Raw genomic sequence first — 22,500 nt, 5'->3', positions numbered from 1 at the left:
GGTGGGATCATTGAAAACAAAGGCGGCTTGCAGAAATGTGCATGCTGCCAGAGTAGGCTATAATTTGTTGTTTTTCTTGTTTTTTCGACACCTCTCTTCGACAGTTCGACTGCAAGCTCTAAAGTTAATTAGAGTTTAGTTTAATTAATTAGTCTAAACTAATTGAGCCTCTGGAGTCTGGACCCTACGCCGTGATCACACACACAGACACACACACACGCATCCGAGGTGGGTTGATGTTGATTCAATGCTGTGCAGCGCACATGCATGATCATGCAGTGAGGCAACTCAGGCAGCAGGGCACAAGACTCCTGTCCCCTCTCTTAAAAGTTTCCTCCCATAAACTTCACTTGAAAATTACGTTTAAGAAACTTTAATAATGATGTAGCTTCAATGCTTCTCTGCACCGCGCGTCTCTCTGTCTCTACACTCCTCGACAACTCCATGCAGAGAAATAGCCCCGCCTCTGCAAGCCACAAGCCCACAACGCGTCGCTGATGCAACGCGGTGTAGGCTTGTAGATCAGCTCTGTTCCCTGCGCTTCTATTAAAAGGGTAGAAAATAAATAAATAGCGTGTGACCGCGTGTCTGTGGGAACCGATAGAGAGAACCGAAATTTAATTATTGTAATGGGTACCCGGTACCCAGGCACGTTCGGTTCGGTACATACTTGGTCCCGAGTTTTGGGACCCACCCCTAGGTACATATAGGTGCGAGAGTATAGGAACACAGACTAACAGGTACATATAGGTGAGAGAGTATAGGAACAAAGACTAACAGGTACATATAGGTGAGAGAGTAGGAACAAAGACTAACAGGTACATATAGGTGAGAGAGTAGGAACAAAGACTAACAGGTACATATAGGTGAGAGAGTAGGAACAAAGACTAACAGGTACATATAGGTGAGAGAGTATAGGAACAAAGACTAACAGGTACATATAGGTGAGAGAGTAGGAACAAAGACTAACAGGTACATATAGGTGAGAGAGTAGGAACAAAGACTAACAGGTACATATAGGTGAGAGAGTATAGGAACAAAGACTAACAGGTACATATAGGTGAGAGAGTAGGAACACAGACTAACAGGTACATATAGGTGAGAGAGTAGGAACAAAGACTAACAGGTACATATAGGTGAGATAGTAGGAACAAAGACTAACAGGTACATATAGGTGAGAGAGTAGGAACAAAGACTAACAGGTACATATAGGTGAGAGAGTAGGAACAAAGACTAACAGGTACATATAGGTGAGAGAGTAGGAACAAAGACTAACAGGTACATATAGGTGAGAGAGTATAGGAACACAGACTAACAGGTACATATAGGTGAGAGAGTATAGGAACAAAGACTAACAGGTACATATAGGTGAGAGAGTAGGAACAAAGACTAACAGGTACATATAGGTGAGAGAGTAGGAACAAAGACTAGCAGGTACATATAGGTGAGAGAGTATAGGAACAAAGACTAACAGGTACATATAGGTGAGAGAGTATAGGAACAAAGACCAACAGGTACATATAGGTGAGAGAGTAGGAACACAGACTAACAGGTACATATAGGTGAGAGAGTAGGAACAAAGACTAACAGGTACATATAGGTGAGAGAGTATAGGAACACAGACTAACAGGTACATATAGGTGAGAGAGTATAGGAACAAAGACTAACAGGTACATATAGGTGAGAGAGTAGGAACACAGACTAACAGGTACATATAGGTGAGAGAGTAGGAACAAAGACTAACAGGTACATATAGGTGAGAGAGTATAGGAACAAAGACTAACAGGTACATATAGGTGAGAGAGTATAGGAACAAAGACTAACAGGTACATATAGGTGAGAGAGTATAGGAACAAAGACTAACAGGTACATATAGGTGAGAGAGTATAGGAACAAAGACTAACAGGTACATATAGGTGAGAGAGTATAGGAACAAAGACTAACAGGTACATATAGGTGAGAGAGTAGGAACACAGACTAACAGGTACATATAGGTGAGAGAGTAGGAACAAAGACTAACAGGTACATATAGGTGAGAGAGTAGGAACAAAGACTAACAGGTACATATAGGTGAGAGAGTATAGGAACACAGACTAACAGGTACATATAGGTGAGAGAGTAGGAACAAAGACTAACAGGTACATATAGGTGAGAGAGTATAGGAACAAAGACTAACAGGTACATATAGGTGAGAGAGTAGGAACAAAGACTAACAGGTACATATAGGTGAGAGAGTATAGGAACAAAGACTAACAGGTACATATAGGTGAGAGAGTATAGGAACAAAGACTAACAGGTACATATAGGTGAGAGAGTAGGAACAAAGACTAACAGGTACATATAGGTGAGAGAGTAGGAACAAAGACTAACAGGTACATATAGGTGAGAGAGTAGGAACAAAGACTAACAGGTACATATAGGTGAGAGAGTAGGAACAAAGACTAACAGGTACATATAGGTGAGAGAGTAGGAACAAAGACTAACAGGTACATATAGGTGAGAGAGTATAGGAACAAAGACTAACAGGTACATATAGGTGAGAGAGTAGGAACAAAGACTAACAGGTACATATAGGTGAGAGAGTATAGGAACAAAGAGTAACATCGAGAGTACATCGAGAGAAAAAGAAGAGAGAAGGAAGCGCTGCAGTTTTCTGAAAAAGCCATGTTTCTATGTCAGTCGTTCTTCGACTTTTCAAAAATAGCAGACCTATTTTTCAATAGCTAAAGCATAACATAATGCTAACACCAAAAGGGGTTCCCGCCCCAAAATGGGTTAAGAAAAAAAAATCTATAAAAAAATCGAAAAGGTTTATTTTGAGCGAGACAACAATAATGATCAACGCGTATCAAACTGAAAGTCATCAGGGTCTGATCACCCTTTTAGGACGGAGGAGTGCCTTTAGGTCCGGATTTCATTTATTTTGCGAGTCTGCAGTCCACACCATTTGGGAGTTATAAGCAGTACTTCTCTGAAAAACTTTTTGAGGGATATCAAAGAGATTTTGCCTTCTGGGCTCAGCCGCTCTCTTCCTCACAAAGTTCACAGCAGGCGATACAGCGAACAGAATACCGCGCTTCACTCGGTTCAATTCTACCGGCGGATCTCCCGGCCTGTCCTCCCCTCACCTCACTCACGAACAAGACCCCCCTTGGGATACTTGGACTCCTTCACTTGGGGTGAGGTCTCATGGGGCGCATAACGTTTGTTCCACATACTATCAGTCTGACAGGCATTATTACTCGCCGTCGCTCCCGACATGCGCTGCCGGTTACAACTAACTAAACCATGGCAGGTCAAAACGAACCTTCCTGTGAGGGTATACGTTTGGGATTGGGTTTTGAGTTAGGGTGTTGGACCGTAGGACTGCTTTCCTTTTCCAGCGGTGAAAGTGTGAATACATGTAATGTGTTATATATATATATATATATATACAATGTAGTCGTTTAGGGCTGGGGCGGTAGGGGATTTTTATTACCGCGGTTATTGCCGGCCCCCATACGGTAATTACCCCCCCCCCATTTTTTTAAAATAAAAAATAAAAAAATGTTTTTTTTTTTGGGGGGGGGGAATAATAAGAGGGCTAATAAAAGTTACAGGTATGGTGTGTGCGATATTAATTGTGAGATTACCATAATGACGGTAATCATTAAAGGATCACTTTTCAACCTATCTTCATATAATAATAATAATCCTCACTAATAATCATGATAAAATGGCACGTTTTTTTCTACTCGGTCTGTGTCACATAGGAGGGCTGTGGGCAGTTCAGAAACCCACCCAACAGTGACATCAATGGAGAATCCAAGCTAATAGAAACTGCAGGCTTTCTAGTCCTGAAAAGTTGCAATGCGAAAATGGAAACCATCATTCTCACGATAATAAACCCTGTTAGGGTCCATTTGGTTCCATTTGTACACTCTCAGAGTTACAGACCCATAAGGGTCCATTTGGTTCCAAACCATCATTTCCCTGGGGACCCCCTGGAACTGCCTCAAGGACCCTGGGGGTCCCCGGACCCCGAACCCCACTTTGGGAATCACTGTTCTATGTAATCTGATCTTTATAGTCTGATAAACTATTCTCACGTAAATAAATCTTGTTTAAAAAACAATCTGCCGGCCCAGGCCGTAGCGTAACGGTCTGGGCACCGGACTGGTGATCCAGTCGCGGTGTGCCGCGGGTTCGACTCCCGAACCCGACACGGCCTTTACCGCATGTCATCCCCCCATCTCTCTCCCGTTTCCTGTCAGCCTACTATCTGTCCCTTAAAAAAATCAATAAAAGGCGTAAGCCGCAAAAAAAATATCTTTAAAAAAACAATCTGCCTAACGATGATGTCACTGGTGGTCGTGGAAGGGTTTCTGAACTGCCCACAGCAGAGTGAGTGTGTGTGTGTGAGTGTGTGTCCGTCCAGATGATGGTCGTTAATGTCAAAGCAATGCTGTTTATGCACTGTCAAATAGGTCTAGGCCTACATCTATTCTAAGGTAGCATATACCTGTTTAGACATAATTATTATCCTGCTCATTACTGTGCGGAAATATACATAAATCTTTGTGTTTGAGCAAAAAAAGCATTTTGAGAACCCACAAATTTCCGCGCTTCGCGCGCACACTGTGCGGCCCCCCACACACAATCATTCTACAGTTGTGACCCCCGGCCTAATCTAATTGAATACCCCTGCCATAAAGCATTACACTTGTTTACAAGAGGGTCCACCATTTTAAATTCATTTTGTACACTATGCACTTCTATAAAGCCAAAAACAGGAAATCATCATAAAGGAGGTAAAAAGGGGAAAAACGTATACAGTGAGGGGGGAAAGGGGTGGGTGGAGGTGGGTGGAGTCAAGGGATTTACATGTCTTAATGACAGTTGGTAGGGCGTTCCACATTTTTGTGGCATAGGAGTGAAATTAATTTAGGTGGACCCTCTTGTAAACAAGTGTCCACTTGCAGTTAACAGTCTTTGTATTGAGTTGTGCTTGAAATGTAGTGTAATTCTGCAAACTGTTAATAAATATTTAAATCAATCAATCAATCAATCCTTGTTTGTGCCGAATCTGGGTTGCACATGGTTTTTTGAACTCCCTCTGGTGTTGTGTTGCTGGCATGATTAGACTGACTGAGCGTCACTGTTTATTATGATACACTTTTCATTTCATAAAATTTTTTTTTATATATATATATATATAATTATTATTTTTTACGCGGTAATGAACCCGATACCACGGTATGCTTTACATACCGGCGGTATGGCGATATTGCGGTTATTGCACCCAGCCCTAAGTCGTTATGCCAATTGATTCCTCCCCGCGCACATTTTTTTGGTAATTCTTGACAACGAAGTACGATCCAGTCTCCGGACAATGTGACCTAGCGTAACTGAAATCCAGGTGATTATGATATTCACTGAGGCGGTAACCCCTCCAGGGTAAAGTGAGCTCCACTAATCAGAGCCGTCTCTGCAACACTTTAGGATCGTGTAGGTATAGTGAAGCATTTCTCCATGAGATCACGCATACAAAAAAACATGTTTTTCTTAAAACTAGATCGATTGCACACGGAGGACAGGTGGGTGAGTCGACTACATTGGATTGTTATGACATCGTGGGTTGATAATAAAATTCTCAATGCAGAGAATGAATGGTATTTTCACTCGTTTCTGTGCCTGGCATTTGTGATGTCATCAGGAAACACATTCTGCCAAACTTGGCCAACTGCATCCAGTTTACATAACTCTAACACCTGTTAAAACACACACAGCATAAAACAAACACTGTCTGTTACACAAAGTAACACTGAAACAGGAACAGTGAGAGTGAGGGTGTGTGTGTGCGTGTGTGTGTGTGCGTGCAGGCGTGTGTGTGTGTGCTTGCGTGTGTGTGTGCTTGCGTGTGTGTGTCTGTGTGTGTGTGTGTGTGTGTGTGTGCGTGTACCTTGGGCAGTCGGAGGCATTTAGATGACACAGCGTATTCGATGTATGCCTCTTCCTGCTCGTCGCTTCCTCTCCCCGCCTGCGTGTAGCAGACTTCCTGCGCCCTCCTCATCATGGCGTCCACCTCCTCCATCCCGTAGACGCACAGCGCCGAGCGGCCCGTGGCCACGGGCGTCGACGCCTGCCCCGTGGCCATGGCGACAAACAGCGAGGGCCTGCCCAGGTGCGTGCCCAGCCCCGCCCCCTGGGCCAGGTTGTAGCCGCCCTCGCAGAGGAGAGGCAGCTCCACGTAGGAGTAGAAGCTCCGGTCGGACTCGCAGACGCGCGAGACGAAGCTGCTGTACTCCTTCTTGTCGCGGCGCAGCAGCAGGAAGTACACGTGGGCGTTGTGGGTGAAGGCCTTCAGGAAGTGGTTGTTGTACTCGGAGTAGCTTCCCACCACCAGCTTCCCCAGCTCCTCCTCCTGGGAGAAGGACCGGCGCGGCGGCAGGACCGGCGACAGCCGCCGGGCCGTGATGGGCGGGATGTCTCCGGGACCCTTGCTGGTGTAGCCGCGGCCCACCAGCATCAGCCGCAGCCCTCCCGACGCCGCCGGAGGTTTGCCTCCTCCTCCTCCGTGCCCGTTGGTTGTTATGACGACGGCCACGGTGGAAACGCGGGGGTCGTTGGCGGCGACATACTGAGTGTCGACAGGAGAGTCCGTCCGATAGAGAACCTGAGATACATTAGAGTGAGATCTAGAGAGGAGAGGAGAGGAGAGGAGAGGAGAGGAGATGTTTAAAACACCAAAAGGGGTTCCTGCCCAAAATGGGTTAACATTCATATTATGTCATATTATTATTCATATTATGTCATGGCTTTATTTAACCACTTAAACCCTTAACCCATTCTGAACGGGAATGGGTGTTAGCATCATGTTATGCTTTAGGTCTGCTATTTTTGAAAAATCGAAGAACGACTGACATTTCTTTTAATCTGATCTCAGGTCAGAATGGGTTAAAGTTGCAAGAATTTACGTAATTTGTGTCTGAGCAAATCGGCTTGTTTGTGCTAACACAAACATTACATGCCATTGCCAATGAAAGGAGAGTTTTCAAATGGGTTCATAGGATAACGATCCAAAGACCCAAAGACAGACAAACGGCCTCACCTCCTCTCGCAGGTCCCCTGGTAGACGGAGCCACACAGGATCAGGTCCCCCCCCGTGGTTTCCTGCAGGAGGATCTTATTGTGGTTGTCCGTTTTCCTGGCCGACGGACACTCCCGCTGCACGATGGGAGGCAGACACTCCGGACTGTCCAACCGCGGCCCGGTGGACCCGGCGGAGAGGAGGCGGAGCTCCGGCGACAGGTGGTACAGGAAGTTGACGCCGCCCACATACAGCTGACCGGTCACCTTGTCCAACAGGAGGTGGTTCAAAGGGGCGCCTTTCTCCAGAGAAGCGGAGAGAAAAGGAGAGGTGGGAGAGGAAGGAGGAGGAGAGGAGGAGGAGGAAGACGCCGGTAGGGAGAGAGGGAGGAGGTAGAGGATGAGGAGGAAGAGGGACGGAGAGGGGAGGAGGTTAGGGGGAGTGGAGGAGGCAACCATGGTGACCCCCCTTACCTGGAGGAGAGGAGAGTGAGAATAGAGTGCGAGAGGGGAGAGAGAGGGGAGAGAGAGGAGAGTTAATGCATGTGTGTTGTATATCCTGTCCAGGGGTCATCGCCATGTTGGCTTGTGGTAGACTTTTTTTTGTCAAAATTAAATTTTTGCCACGGACACAAAATAATATCACCAGAAACACATAAAGACCATAAAAGGTCTGTAACTCTGACAGTGTAGTGTACAAATGGAACCAAATGGACCCTATACGTTTCACTGTGACTCTTTTCATTTTCTTTAGTTCACTCTCTCACCGGTTGTGTTTTTATCTCTGTTCCTGTGTGACTGAATTCGACAGCGGTGCATGGTTTCCTGAGTTTGTGTTCTGCATATATAGGGGTCCTATACTTCTGAGCTGTCCTGACACTATACGGGTCCATTTGGTTCCATGTGTACACTCTCAGAGTTACTATGGGGCTCCTTGCAAATGAACCACTTGAGAACCACTAGTACTATTTGGACTAACGTGCCATAGTGTCGCAGTGAATCAGTGCCATACTGTACATATTCTGGAGAAACCCTGGAGACTTGACATTCAGCAATTGGGTATTATGATCAAAATAAGAACTTTATAATGGTGTGTAAAAAGGAAAATCTAAAGTTTGCCACGGACACAGCTGTCTCTATACAAAACAATAAGTGCTACCAATGCACACGCACACGCACAGTCACACACACACACACACACACACACACACACACACACACACACACACACACACACACACACACACACACACACACACACACACACACACACACACACACACACACACACACACACACACACACACACACACACACACACACACACACACACACACACACACACACAATACTGTACATCTCACACTCACACATCCTCCTTTGTTCTTCAAAGATCCTTCATCACACACGCAAACGTATAGACACATTCTACACATATACAATCTCTCTCTAAGTGCCTGGGGAATATTCTGACAGCAGTGCTGACAGAGAGCAAAAGATGGAGCAGAAAGCACAAGAAAGAGAGAGTGAGGAAAATATGAGGTGGCGAGGGGGCAGAGAGGAGTGCATCTTTTTTCTCTCCTGGAAGTTACAAGCTCTTATAAACAACATGCGCGCACACACACAGTTACTCACTCACACACACACACACACACACACACACACACACACACGCACACACACGCACACGCACACAGCGGGACCTTGGAACAGTCCCTCGGGAGATTAAAGGAAGAAAAGACAGCACTCTTACATGACCTCATCGGAGAGACGTGAGATGAAGAGATGAGAGATATGCTTCAGACCGTCCTACACGATTATTTATTCTACCAGCTGAAAACACATATTTAAACAACAGTTCGGTATCGGGGCTTGTAAGTCTGCTATTTTTAGAAAAATCAAAAAGAACGACTGACATAGAAACATAGCTTTTTCAGAAAACCGTCAGGATGTAGAAGACATTTCTTGAATCTGGTCAAAATCTCAGGTCAAAATGGGTTAATACAGTACAACAACCATCATGCCAGCATGGGATCGATTCGAGATCGTCCCGAGTTATAAGTTTAGCTCAGAGGAAGAAAGGAGGAACCTGTGTCCTTTATTTCTGGCCAACAGTTGTTACTAGAGTATAGTATGTCTACATATACTAGGAGACACTTTTTGGGTGCATTGGATCACAGCTAAATCAAGCGTTGGCATTGAAACGGCATCCCCTCCTACAGTAGCACCTGTTAATTATACTATGCTATGAATTCACATTCTGAATGCATGCAGCACACACTGACTGTACACTTTGAGACACAGTAGTACACAGCTAGACACCTATATATACTAGGCCTGTATGTATGTATATATATATACTGTATATATATTTATTTTTAATATTTATATTTATATTTAAAACACACTGTATATGCACGCATATATATATATATATATATATATATATATATATATATATATATATATATATATACACACACGTGGGTGCGAATCTCTGATATCAGTATGCAAATCTGCCCCCCACCTGCCTCCCTCTTTCTTTCTGCAGTGAAGAGATGAAAGAGGATTTTCTAAAAGCTCCATATTACAGTAAAAGAACTGCCATGGCATGGCATGGCATGGCATGGCATGCCTCCTCTATTCCTCTCCTTACCTCCGGTGACAAGTTGAGTATTCGAGACAACCAAATACATTAGTTATACATAAATGAATAGAATGGAATGGCATGTAATTAAGCATCAGTCGTTGGCTGATGACAGGTGTTCATACTGTATTTTAACCGTTGAAATGGGTGTGTTGCAGCTGAGGGAAGGCCTTGTGCTGGAAACGTCACAGTCACTTTAATGGTGCAATAAAGACATCTGTCGCATTGGAGCCCTCGGTGTGCGGGCACAGCCCTTTGTTTAAATTTATTCTGTACACTTTTATTCAGCACCTTGCCCGGGTTTGGGTTGGGGATGCTCTCTTTTCCTGCGTTGCAGAATGAAACCTTTAGTTCCATTAGTACAGATCTTAAACCAGCAACAACAATCCACCACTAGTAAGGACTGGAGTACAGGTATCAAATCCTATAGAACAGCAACGTGAACATACTAGAATGGGACGCTATAGTACACTGTAAAACTTTGCCCTAATGCGTCGCAGGCCCGCCCCATTTCATGACGACGCCAGGCCCAGGAAATGAATCCCCATGCATTTTTCCCATAGACATTTCAAAACGTGTTTATTTAAAGACCTTATAAGTGTCGTACGAAGCCAACTCTTGTCGTGACAAATCATGACAACACACACAATATTTTGGACCAAACAAATAATTACAAAGAAGAAAAACAACAAAAAAAGTTGCGTCGCAACCTGCAGTTTTTTTCTACTTTCCAATTCTTTGTTTGGCCCGAAGAATTGTGTTTGTCGTCATGATTTGTCACGACAAGAGTTGGCTTTGTCCGCGGCGTAAAACGTCTTTAAATAAATACTTTCTGAAAAGAGGAAAATGAACGGGGATTTATTTTCCGGTTCTCTCGAGGGGGTGGGACTGTGACGCTCCATACCTAGCTCCAACTCTGAACTGATTTATGACTCATAGTTAGTTTGGCAGTTGTGGTGTATGCTGTCACATTTCTAAATGTATACACAGTATGTTTTTGGTGCTTATTCTAAAGTCGGCTTGCAACGGCAAGCTAATGTCTGTAATTGGCCAGCTCCGCTATAAGCCGGAGAGACAGGACAGAAACATCCTGTAGTAGTTGGCTAGTTCACGGCGGGGATGCTTATGCTATAGCCTGGAGGGACGATAATGCCATTGTTGTCTTGTTGTCATTACAATACATTACATTACATTGTTGATTTGAGCTTATTGGCCTGCTGCTATAATATGACACTGATGGGATTATTGGTATATGAGGCACTAGACACACACAGACACATTATCCTGCCGTGGAGTGATAATGATGATTTGAAATCAATGAATACTATTTGAATTGCAAAATGCCAAATGCATGTCTAATCTAAATAGTATCTTAGGCTGAACATGTTGTGTTGGAGATCCATCCGGTATGACGGAGACCAAAGAAGAAGAAGGTAATACAGAGTGATTTTACAGACGCTGCCATTAGTACATGTAAAGCAAGGCCACAATTGTTTGTAATTGTGACATTACATATTACAGTACTATGAATTGCCGTGGAATAAGTAAGCACACGGAGACAAGAGTACGTATTACATATACAGTCCTAGTAGTCACATCTCTTCAAAGTTAGATTTGAAGTTATAAGTAAAATATTATGAAACTATAGGACAATTTACAATTTACAATTTAGGCATTTAGCAGACGCTCTTAATCCAGAGCGATTTACAATAATCAAGAACAAAAGCATGGGAATACATCACAAAAGCATTTATCATAAAACATGCGTAAGCTAAGAAAGTAACAGTGGAATATCTATAGTATGAGACTATACATATAAACTATATATATATACTACTATGCTATACATATGTACTATGGCGTGCTATGACTATATACAATGCAATTATAGTGCCGTCTACATAACATGCTATAAGTCTGTATCAGATGCTATCTAAGTCTACAGAAATGCTATCTAAGGGGGTGGGGTAAGTGCTATGGGCCATGATGGAGTCTAAAAAGGTGGGTTTTCAGACTACGGCGGAAGATTGGGAGTGATGCTGCAGTTCTGACTGCAATGGGAAGTGCATTCCACAGTTTTGGAGCCAGAAGGGAGAAGAGTAGGACACATGTAAACACTTGAGCAACAAAGCAGGAAAGTAATTAGGGCACAGAGGTTAAATGGGAACGTCACACTAGCCTGTGCTACTGGCTGCCTGAGTCTGCAACATTCATGAAGTGACCCACATTCTCGACACAATAATGTGATTAAGGCCGTCTACTGAAGAAACTCGCTCAGACCTGTGCAAAAGTACTTTAATTTGTTGAGAGAGGTTATTTTCAAAGCATCTTGAAGGTGCCGTGCCTACTTGCAGTAAAGACCTGAGTAAACCAAATACTATCAGAATATCAACGTGCACATACAGTACTATAAGCTCACTCAATGTCAACCACAGTTGTTTCTCTTTATCTGTCAGGCTGTCACAGGTCTTGGTTTACAGCAACAGTAAACAAACAAATACACCATACGCTATATGAAAGTAAAGTACTGCCAACTGCCTTTTTTATATAACTACACCTACACTTTGTACCTCAGTGACACCACGAGCGAGGAAGCAAGATTCCAGGCAGTTTAAATTGCCTTTCATGGTTACAGACTGACTGCTCATACAGTGTGTTGTTTATTTCGGAGTTCTCATCAAAGGCCCTACTGTTTACAGTCACCGGGGCTCTTTAAAACATGTAGATGAGTTGTGTACGTTTTGGAGTGATGTGTTGTGTTGTTTTTGGTGAATTTGCTTTTTATTTGGAAGCATCAAGCATGTGATAGTAGTTAGCAGATACATGTACGACTGTATCTATCCATGTCATTACTGTACTGTACTAACTGTTGATCACTGTTGTAGCCTACACTACCGTATGCTATTGTTATTCATGGCTCACAGATGTTACATGTTGTGTAGATAGAGCGTCGCAGTCCCGCCTCGAGAGACCTGCAAAAGAAATCCCAGTTCATTTTCCTCATAGACTTTTTCAGAAAGTATTTATTTAAAGGCGTTTACGCCGCGGACAAAGCCAACTCTTGTCGTGACAAATCATGACAATAAACACTAATGTTTTGGGCCAAACAAAGAATTAGAAAGTAGAAAAAAATATTGTGTTTGTTGTCATGATTTGTCACGACTCCAGTTGGCTCCGTACGACGCTTAAAAGTTCTTTCGATAAATATTATTTTGAATGTCTATGGGAAAAATGCATTGGGATTCATTTCCTGGGCCTGGCGTCGTCATGAAAGGGGGCGGGACTGCGACGCTCTACAGGCCTGTATGGCCTACTATTGCAAACCCTGACATCGAATGAGAATGTCTGATACTGACTGAGAACTATCGTTCCACTCCAGTGGTGACCAAACATTACATTTTCAATGGACTCTTAACTATTGAACAAAGTTTTACACCTTTTGCACTTTTCTTTTTGTTCGTTTGTTTTTTTGCAAACGTGCAGCGAATGTCTCTCGGATTGTCAACGGGTCGGGGATGCGATCGTAGTGAAGATGAATATTCTGTGACTACTTAAAAGTTGAGCTGAAATACGAAAGAAGGCTGGCAGCGCATGGCTAAACACAGCCAGGGAATAAATCTGGCAGTCAATGAGTCAACTTCAGTTTTAAAAATTGTATTTACGTTTCTAAAATATTGGTGGTTGATCTTGCATACTGAATGAGTCACGCTTCACGTTAACAGCCAAATGAAATGCAGTGCATGCCAGAACATCATCGAGCTTTTCTTTAGCGAGGTGAAAGTGCGCATTACATCTCTTTACTTAAGAGACAAAAGTACCTCAAGATGAAAATATTCCATTCCACAGACCAATCCCTTTCGGAGACCACGTGACGTGCTGTCAGGCCAGAACCTATATGTGCCTGGGCTGGACCACAAGGCCAGCGGGCGCCCCCAAATTCCGTATTTTTTCCTCAGAGATTACTAACATCACGCACATGAAAGCAGCCTCATGCTGTCTGACAGAGGGCTGGAAAACTCTCTCTCTCTCTGCATATGGGCATGTGTGTGGAAAACACAAGCATGTATTGCAAGTAAGCATAGGGTGTGTTTGTGTGTGTTTGTGCGCGTGTGAGTGCGTGTGCGTGCGTGTGTGTGTGTTATGCGGCAACCCTGCTCATCATGCATAATTATATCTGTGAATGCTTAGTGCCGATCCAAAGCCTGGAAATGTTTATCCCATAGCCCGGAGAGACGATTGCTCTCTGATAAATACATTTGAAAATGTACACACGTCAGCGATTAATTTGAAACATATTTGAGACTCTTGGTCCTTGGCCTGCTGGCAGCAATGCATGCACAAGAAATATGATGCTGATCTGTTTGAGATTGGTTGTGAACAGATAGATAGTGTATGTGGTGCATAAATCACTTACAGTAAGTATACTGTATATAAATGTAAGGTACCTAGGATTTAGTAGTTTGCTGCTTTTCTTCTTGTTGCTGCAATGTTAAGGAGCTGAAATCCAAGAATTGTACTCTTACAATTGTATAATGGGATGTAAAAGATTTATCTTGAATCTTAAAATGTAGAAGATACCCGAGGCAAGGTCTCTCTCTCTCTCGCTCTCTGGTTGCTTAGCTGTCTTTGTAACACACACACACACACACACACACACACACACACACACACACACACACACACACACACACACACACACACACATTCATTCACACACACACACACACACACACACACATCATAACACAGAGTCACAGACAGTCTGACACGGAAGCATCAAGGCCGCTTGAAAAAGGAAGACGTTTTTTTGTATGGAATCCTTTTGAACCCGCCACGCACATTGACACAGACAGACAGCAGAAACAGATCAGCCACACCCAATTAGACATTCCCCCAATATTGTTCTCATTACACCATGTTATAATGCATATTATATATATATATATATACAGTCACACAATAGAGATAATGAGAGTTGACAATACAGGCAGAACAGAACTTGAGTTGAGACAGACAAAGAGAGAGAGAGAGAGAGAGAGAGAGAGAGAGAGAGAGAGAGAGAGAGAGAGAGAGAGAGAGAGAGAGAGAGAGAGAGAGAGAGAGAGAGAGAGAGAGAGAGAGAGAGAGAGAGAGAGAGAGAGAGAGAGAGAGAGAGAGAGACAAAGAGAGAATGAGAGACAGAGAAAGAGAAGCGGGGAAATAAGAGAGACAGAGAGGATACCCTGCGCAAAAGAATCAGTGCAAGTTCCTTTGCTAGATTACAATCAAAGCCGTTATCATTTTCACGCCCAGTACCCACATTGTGTAAGTACTTGAGCCCACAGTATCTGTGCACCCATGGGCATATTGGATTTAAAATGGGGTGTAGTCAGGCATATTGTTGGTGTATTTCTATCTAAAGAGCGCAGAAAGGGATTGCACTTCAGACCGACAACAACCTGGACTAAATCCTTGCCGCAGGCGATGGCTTTATTCAGTTTAAGAGGCTAGTATGGAGGTTCTCTGCACACAGCATGAACAGATACAACTGCATTTACAGGACAGCATGTTCAACAGATCACTCACATCCAACATGACTGAGAGACGATCATCATTGGAGGTTCCAAAAATTATTAATGGGATTATTCATAATATAATATTGCTGTGTCTGGAGGAGAAGTCTCTGGAGGCACCGGCCAATTTGCCATGCTGGGATTTACCCAAAGCATAAATTGTTTTTGTGGTCGGACGCGGCAGACCATTTTGAAAGCGGATATCTTATGCTGGAGGGAAAAAAAAGTGTTTTGAAAAACATGTGCGCGGGACCGACCGACGTTAAACTCTGTGTGTGTGTGTGTGTGTGTGTGTGTGTATCGCCGAGGACCTGAGTGGGAACTGGGAAGTCTGCGGATCTCCCAGAAAATGCAGATAAGCCTGCAAATCCCCATAGATGGAGTACGCTGACGTCGTCAACATGACATCATAGACTGGCATAGACTACATATTTGGCCATGCCTGACACGGAACTCCATGATATATGGAGCATAAAAGGGATACAGACAGACAGACAGACAGACAGACGGGTGCAACACGGTACTCTTTGGTACAATGGGTATTGCATAACTGGGTGGGGCCTACTGTATAGCCCCCCCAGAGCGGCTGGCCAAACTCTACTGGCCCAATAAGATGCCTGGAACTGCAGGCGGGCGTTTTATTTAGCCGTGCATGTAGTAGTAATTTAACTGACCATATTGTCCTCTTTTCCCCGGAGATGTTTATTTTTTCATAAATTCCTTCAAATGTCCGAGGTTTTGCACGTATCTGTACGGGGGAATGCTCATGTATTTACAATGCTCGTTCAATGGTTCATTCAGAAAAAACACTCTGAGGTGGACTTCCAGTCCGTACCCTATAGTACGGAATGTGTATTATTCATAACTCGGCTCTCCCCTGCTCCGCGCGACCTGCAGATCAAAGCATGGAAAGCAAAGACTCGCTGCTCCGCGCATGCAGGCTGCACTGAAATGAGCTCTCCTCTTGAATGAATGAAATGCCAAACTCTATGCTAAATCACCTCTGAAATGCAAATGTTTGATGACATTTAGGAGCATAAAGTTTTTTAGTTATGAGATTATTTTGACATCTGAATTTTCAAGAACCGCGACGCCCATTTTTTTTCTCCCCCCGCGCACCATGACACATGCACACACACACGACACATGCCCGCGAGCATGTGTCCTCTTTTTGGGAATTCAGAATATGGTCACCCCCTAAGTTTAATACATTAGCACTTCCGCATTTTGGACACCTTAATGTTGGGTGTCCAAATTCTAAAAAAGGAAGTAAAGTGTTCTTCCGGGTCCGTCAAAGGCCACTAAGCGACTTCCATTGAAATGAATGGTGGTGGTGGTGGGGGGGGGGGGGGCGGAGCTCTCTAGCTTATATAATAACTCTATGGGTGGGGCATGTATCTCAAACTCGAATTGTTCGAGTAGGCTGGTGCCAGTTTAGTATGAATAATACGAATATGAAAACAGTCGAAAACAGGTAGCTTTCGGCACCCTGGAGGAAGGACACAACACAGAGGAGAGAGAGAGAGAGAGAGAGAGATGCTATTGATTTACTGTAATAATTTGAAGGATGTCACGAACCCATGTTGGACACTATTGTAAACAAGTGTATTGCTCTATGGCGTCGTCCACAGTTAAGGTTTTTTTTGTATTGAGTTGTACTTGAAATGTGCTGTAATTCTGCAAACTGTTAATAAATACGGTACTTCAATCAATCAAAAAACCATATCCCTCTGGTTTTCCTTTTCTTTCTTTCTGCATGTAGCGTACTGTACATCAGAAACAACCAGTGCTTCCATGTTCATTTCAAGGCTCCGATGCAGATGGAAAGCCCAGCTTCCCTGTCATGCCGTGATAGATGCTTTAAATAATGAAACTAACTAAGAGAACGAGCATGTCGTTATTAGGTTGATGTGTCACAGATGTGTTTGGAGTATAAATGAGGACACATTACAGGCAGAACACATACAGTATAGACGTTGTGATTCTGAACAGCATGTCCCTTGTATAGGAGGCCCGTCTCCGGGTTCAGGGGCTGCACATGTTATCCACCAAGGAGTTTCTTCCTGAGCACACTAAAGCGTTTTTAGGCGGGCGCCTTGCCGCTTAGAGCCGCCGGTAAAAAACAAAACTGCCCCGTGACATCACAACATCAAGGTCAAGGTCAATCTGGCGAGGCCTGAGGATCCACGACAGGTGCACGGTCACGTTTCACCTGCAGAATTTATTTTGTTTCGCTTCAATCAAATCCATCATATAAATACCGATGGTATTAAATACCAATGGTGGCCTACTAAATGGCACTGGAGGACCAGGTGTCATCTCAATGGGAGATGACACTCCTATAATTTGGTTTAATTGCACGTTACGCCTAAAAACCACACATTTTAAGGGACTGAATACGATCACTTTGTGCCACTCTGTGGCCAGATTATGTGCCGCTCAACTAGCAACATAATTGCAGCTGCACACGCCCAGATTGTGCTTGTGCCATGTGCGTTTGACCGTTCAAATAGAGCCCGAGAGAGAGGGGGGGAGAGGGGGGCTGACTGAGAGGAGAATACTGCTAAGAAGCACAAAGCTTTGTGTGTGCGCGTGTGCGTGTGCGTGCGTGCGTGAGAGAGGGCGAGAGAGACACCCTCTACTCTACTGTACAAAGCAAGGGAGAAAGTTACACACACACACACACACACACACACACACACACACACACACACACACACAGATTTTCTAGTCTCTTTGAAGTGAAGTGTGAGAGAGTCAGCAGAGACAGAGAGAGAGAGTGTTAATATGGAGGTAGAGCAAGGACGTCAGATGTGTGACTGCAGGCAAATTTGACACGTGTTCAAGTGGTGTGTGTGTGTGTGTGTGTGTGTGTGTGTGTGTGTGTGCGTGTGTGTGCGTTTTCGCGCGCGTGCGTTTTCGCATGTGTGCGTGTGAATGTGAGTGTGTGCACGTTGAACAGAATGTCTAATTTACATATGGCGGAATGAAAATGTATGAAAACATTTAGAATATTAGATGGAGGGAGAGAGAGAGAGAGAGAGAGAGGAAAGGAGACGGAAGGGGGAGAGGAGGTGGGGAGTGTAGGAGAGAAGAGCCAGGAGATATTAAAAAAATGAACACAGATGAAAAAATTACAAGTGGAGCGGAGGGGGGTGAGGAAAGAGTGAGGTAAATAAAGAAAGAGAAATGGAGAAAGGGTCGGAAATACAGAGGAGAATAATAAGGGAACAAGGTTGCAAATTGCGGTAGAATAGAGAATCAGCATAACAAAAGACTGGAATGAAGAACAATGCAACACAACAATGGAATGTTGTTGTTTCCATCGGGAAGGAACATTGTGTGTAGTTTCTTTTCTTGCGTTTTTTTTCTCTTATTTTTAAATAAATGATGGACGGCTGCACTTCATTCTTTGTCGTATCACAGCAGCGTCACTCTGACAGGAAGTAGCTAAAACACGTCGCCATGTATATGAAAAAAAATTAAGCATTACATTATACTTTAGCTATTGAAAAATACCAGATCTACAAGCTCATAGCGCGGCACAGAGTGCCGTGCTACGAGCATGTAGATCTGCTATTTTTTTTTAATCGTGAAAATGTGGCGCAAATCTTTGAATATACTGTATATTCTTTCACAGCGAACGTTTTTAACTCAAATCTTTGCTTCTGGGGTGGGGGGGGGGGTGGGTGTTCCCTCTCTGGAACAACATATTTTCAGATGGGGATCCACGGGGTCCTTCACAGTAAAAAGGATTGAGCACTAGTATACCGACATAGAAACATAGGTTTTTCAGAAAACCTTTAGGATTCAGAAGATAAAATGTTTTAACCGGCCTCGGTCCCAAATGGGTTAAACATTTGCCAAATTTGGCCATAATAGGGACACCAGTACATCTGTCTGTGGGTTTATAAATATTTAACCAAACAGAAGTATAATACAAGAGCTTGTGAATTAATAATAACTACATTGGATCGCTGGGAACACATTGGCTTGGACATACAGTACAAGGTTTCCTGCACTCGACATCTAAATATGTACTGTATATAAATCTATTAGACATCAATATGAGTACACAGACACACAGCTACTGTAACAGGACTACAGGGAAAACAATTCAAAAACAACTTCATCATCACCATAATTAGCACCATTATCCCCATCATCCTCACACTGTACTCTCATCAGCACCACATGACACCAATTTGTTGTCATGGTGACATCGTTACATGGAAAGCATCAGTTGTTGGTACAAACAGAACCATCAATTATTCAGACAAATTATCGCCAATGGATGAGCACGCACGCGCACGCACACGCACACACACACACACACACACACACACACACACACACACACACACACACACACACACACACACACACACACACACACACACACACTTGTCACGATCACTCCCACTTGGCTAAACCATATGCCAGTGTATCACCTGCTATTATGAAGTTATTATAACAGTATGTGTGTAATGGTACTGTATATTCACTCCCACATCAATCTACATCACCCTGTCAACAGATCACATCATTCATGTTCATATCAATCTATTTATACTGTATATACATTACACTGACTACATCACCCTGTCAACAGATCACATCGTTCTGCAACACCCTGTCAATAGAATATTATATATATAATATCGCTTGCAGAGTGATCTACGTATTGTTCTATTGTGTGATGTACTGTAGGTTATGTATGTACTGTATGTATATATGTATATAGACTGTTAAATGTATGTATTATTGTGTATTTGTCTGAATTCCATTTAATTCAGACACTTTTCACCTCAATGTGCAAATTGTAACTCAACTACCGCTGTCAATCTGAGAGCAGAGCTGGCTCCTGACTCTCACTCTGTCAGTGGCTACGTTTACATGAGCAGTTAAATCCCCTTTTCATTCCGAATAGAATTTCAATCCTATTAAACGTTGTTATGTAAACACCTACAAAAACGTACATCCGAATGAAAACGCTCGATGCGATCTAAAAACCATTCCGATGTCACTGGCCAGATTACTCCGATGTTCAATGCGATTGGAAGAAAATTGGACTCATGTATACACTAATTCGGATGTAAGTTCATTCTGGTCTTTCTGAGCATGCTCCAAGGCGCTCATATCCAAGGCGCGCCGAGGAGTTTGCACATAGAGCGCGTTATTTCGTTCCTTTTTTCAGATCCGAAATCCACAAAAAAACGTGGAGCAGCAGCAGATGACGATAACCCTGATCTGTGTGTATGTGTGTGTGTGTGTGTGTTCAACGGTCCCTCTCTCTCTCTCTCTCTCAAAAATAACGAGCGACCCGATACAATAATAATCAGTGTTGCGTGCCCTGGCCGTGCTGTAGATAATAAAGTACAAATAAAAACGAGATGATCACCTTCCCAGCGGAGAAGCGGAGCCACAGCGGGTGGGGAAAAAAAGACGGTAAACATATTTGCCCGTCCCTATCCAACCAGCAGCCTCAAAGCTACTGCGGAATGAAATGATGGGATTTCAAAGTATCGTCTTTCGTCTGTAATATGTTTGTATTGTTGAGACAGTCACAATGAATGAACTGCCTATATTTTATGTGTCCAACAGATGGCGTAGTTTCACGTGAATTAACATGTATCATGTCTTCTATCACTTCTCCATATACTACTCACACTACTCATTCGGAATGACCATTTCCCATGTAAACTCGCGGCAAAAAACATTACATCGGATGTATTTTATTCTGAAGTATTTATTCGGAATGATCACCCTTCATGTAAACGTAGTCAGTGAATCTGTGTAAACTGTTTGTGTGTCGCCCCTTATATAATATTCTATAGTCATATATCTATCCTCATTTAGTAGAATAGCATCTCTGTTAGATTGGATTATAATAACTTTCTGTACCCCGGGCCAGGAGGTCTGGGCTGTTGTAATGCCGTTTCTTTGTCTGAATCTTCTCCCCATTATATATACGGGTAGGTAGGGTGTTGTGGAGTGGTGTGCGGTGTTGTGTTGACAGGAGTCATTAGAGGACATTATATATAGCGGTAGGTAGGGTGTTGTGGAGTGGTGTGTTGTGTTGACAGCAGGTGTGTAGAATGATGTGATTTATTCTACACCTAACAACAGTGGTTCTCAAACGTTTCCATGTCAAGGACCCCCACATTTGTATGTGACCTTTCGAATAGAAGGCAGCATGCACGACTCTCGTCTCACTCACTTTAATCATTTTACCGGGTGCACGGTCAGAAACGACATTTTAAACAGAAGAAAACCAGCACTCACGGCAATAGCTTTTAAGGCACTTATTTATTTTTACCATACTGTAGGTAGGTTGGGTATGGTGTGCTGCAAACAAGCAGCACACAACGAACGCATTGCGGCCGAAGCCTTCGTCAGCGTTGTATACTGCACACAGAAACTGGTGTCACATTTATAGTGTCCGTGGTTGTAACACCAACCCCTGTCCGTGTCAAAACAACGTCCGACCAATCACAGTACCCAAAGTGCAGTCGCATAACATTTACATCAACCATAATTATATTAATAATAATCTTATAGGCCTACATGATTTTTGAGTCAATGAAGCACAGGAGAACCCCCATCTGAAAAGGTTTCGTGCCAGTAGGGACCCCCAGAAGAGAAAAGTTTTGACACAAATTCTAAATTATTCAAAAGATTCAAAGATTTTCAAAAAATAGCACATGTGGTTAAAATGATTGTGATGGTATATTATCTAATGACGCTGCTGCGGACCCCCTGGAACCACCCAAAGGACCCCACTTTGAGAACCACTGCTCTAAAACACCCGGTACCAACCATAGAGTATATATATCTATAGAGAAGACACCCGAGTTCTCCTCCCATCCACTTGCATTGAGTTGCTCAAAAGCGCATGAGGCGGATTCACTCCTCCTTCCTGGTAGGAACAGAGTGCATTCTGCGACGGATTGCAATGGTGAGTGGCCCCAAACACATAAACGCGCTGCCGTTGAACGCGCACAAGCGTGAACGTGTACAATGATAGTCAACGGACAGGCAGCGCGTTCATGTGTTTGGGGCCAGGCTGCAATACCTTCATTCGGCCACTATGTCCATTTCGCCTCAAGATTTCCTCTGGGTGCCTTCTCTATAAATATATATACTCTAAGGTACCAACACGTCACCAAGGCTGGGATAGTACGGTGATATTATATAGTATCAATATTAACAAGCCTGCGAAACGGTGTCTCG

The 22,500-nt window shown here is 43.4% G+C and overlaps 1 protein-coding gene across 1 annotated transcript in view; it reads right to left on the bottom strand.

The window, feature by feature from the left end:
* The window catches only part of plxnb3 (plexin B3), a 120,737-nt gene that overhangs the window by 43,780 nt on the left and 54,457 nt on the right, over positions 1 to 22,500 (bottom strand). Inside the window, 2 exon segments of the mRNA XM_083769594.1 lie at positions 5,942 to 6,677; positions 7,091 to 7,542. Of these exon segments, the coding sequence (XP_083625720.1) occupies positions 5,942 to 6,677; positions 7,091 to 7,527 (1,173 nt within the window). The 5' untranslated portion in view covers positions 7,528 to 7,542.

This window comes from Protomyctophum parallelum (genome assembly GCF_964188405.1).
Source record: "Protomyctophum parallelum genome assembly, chromosome: 7".
Classification (NCBI taxonomy): domain Eukaryota; kingdom Metazoa; phylum Chordata; class Actinopteri; order Myctophiformes; family Myctophidae; genus Protomyctophum; species Protomyctophum parallelum.
This window is presented reverse-complemented; position numbering and strand designations above follow the sequence as displayed.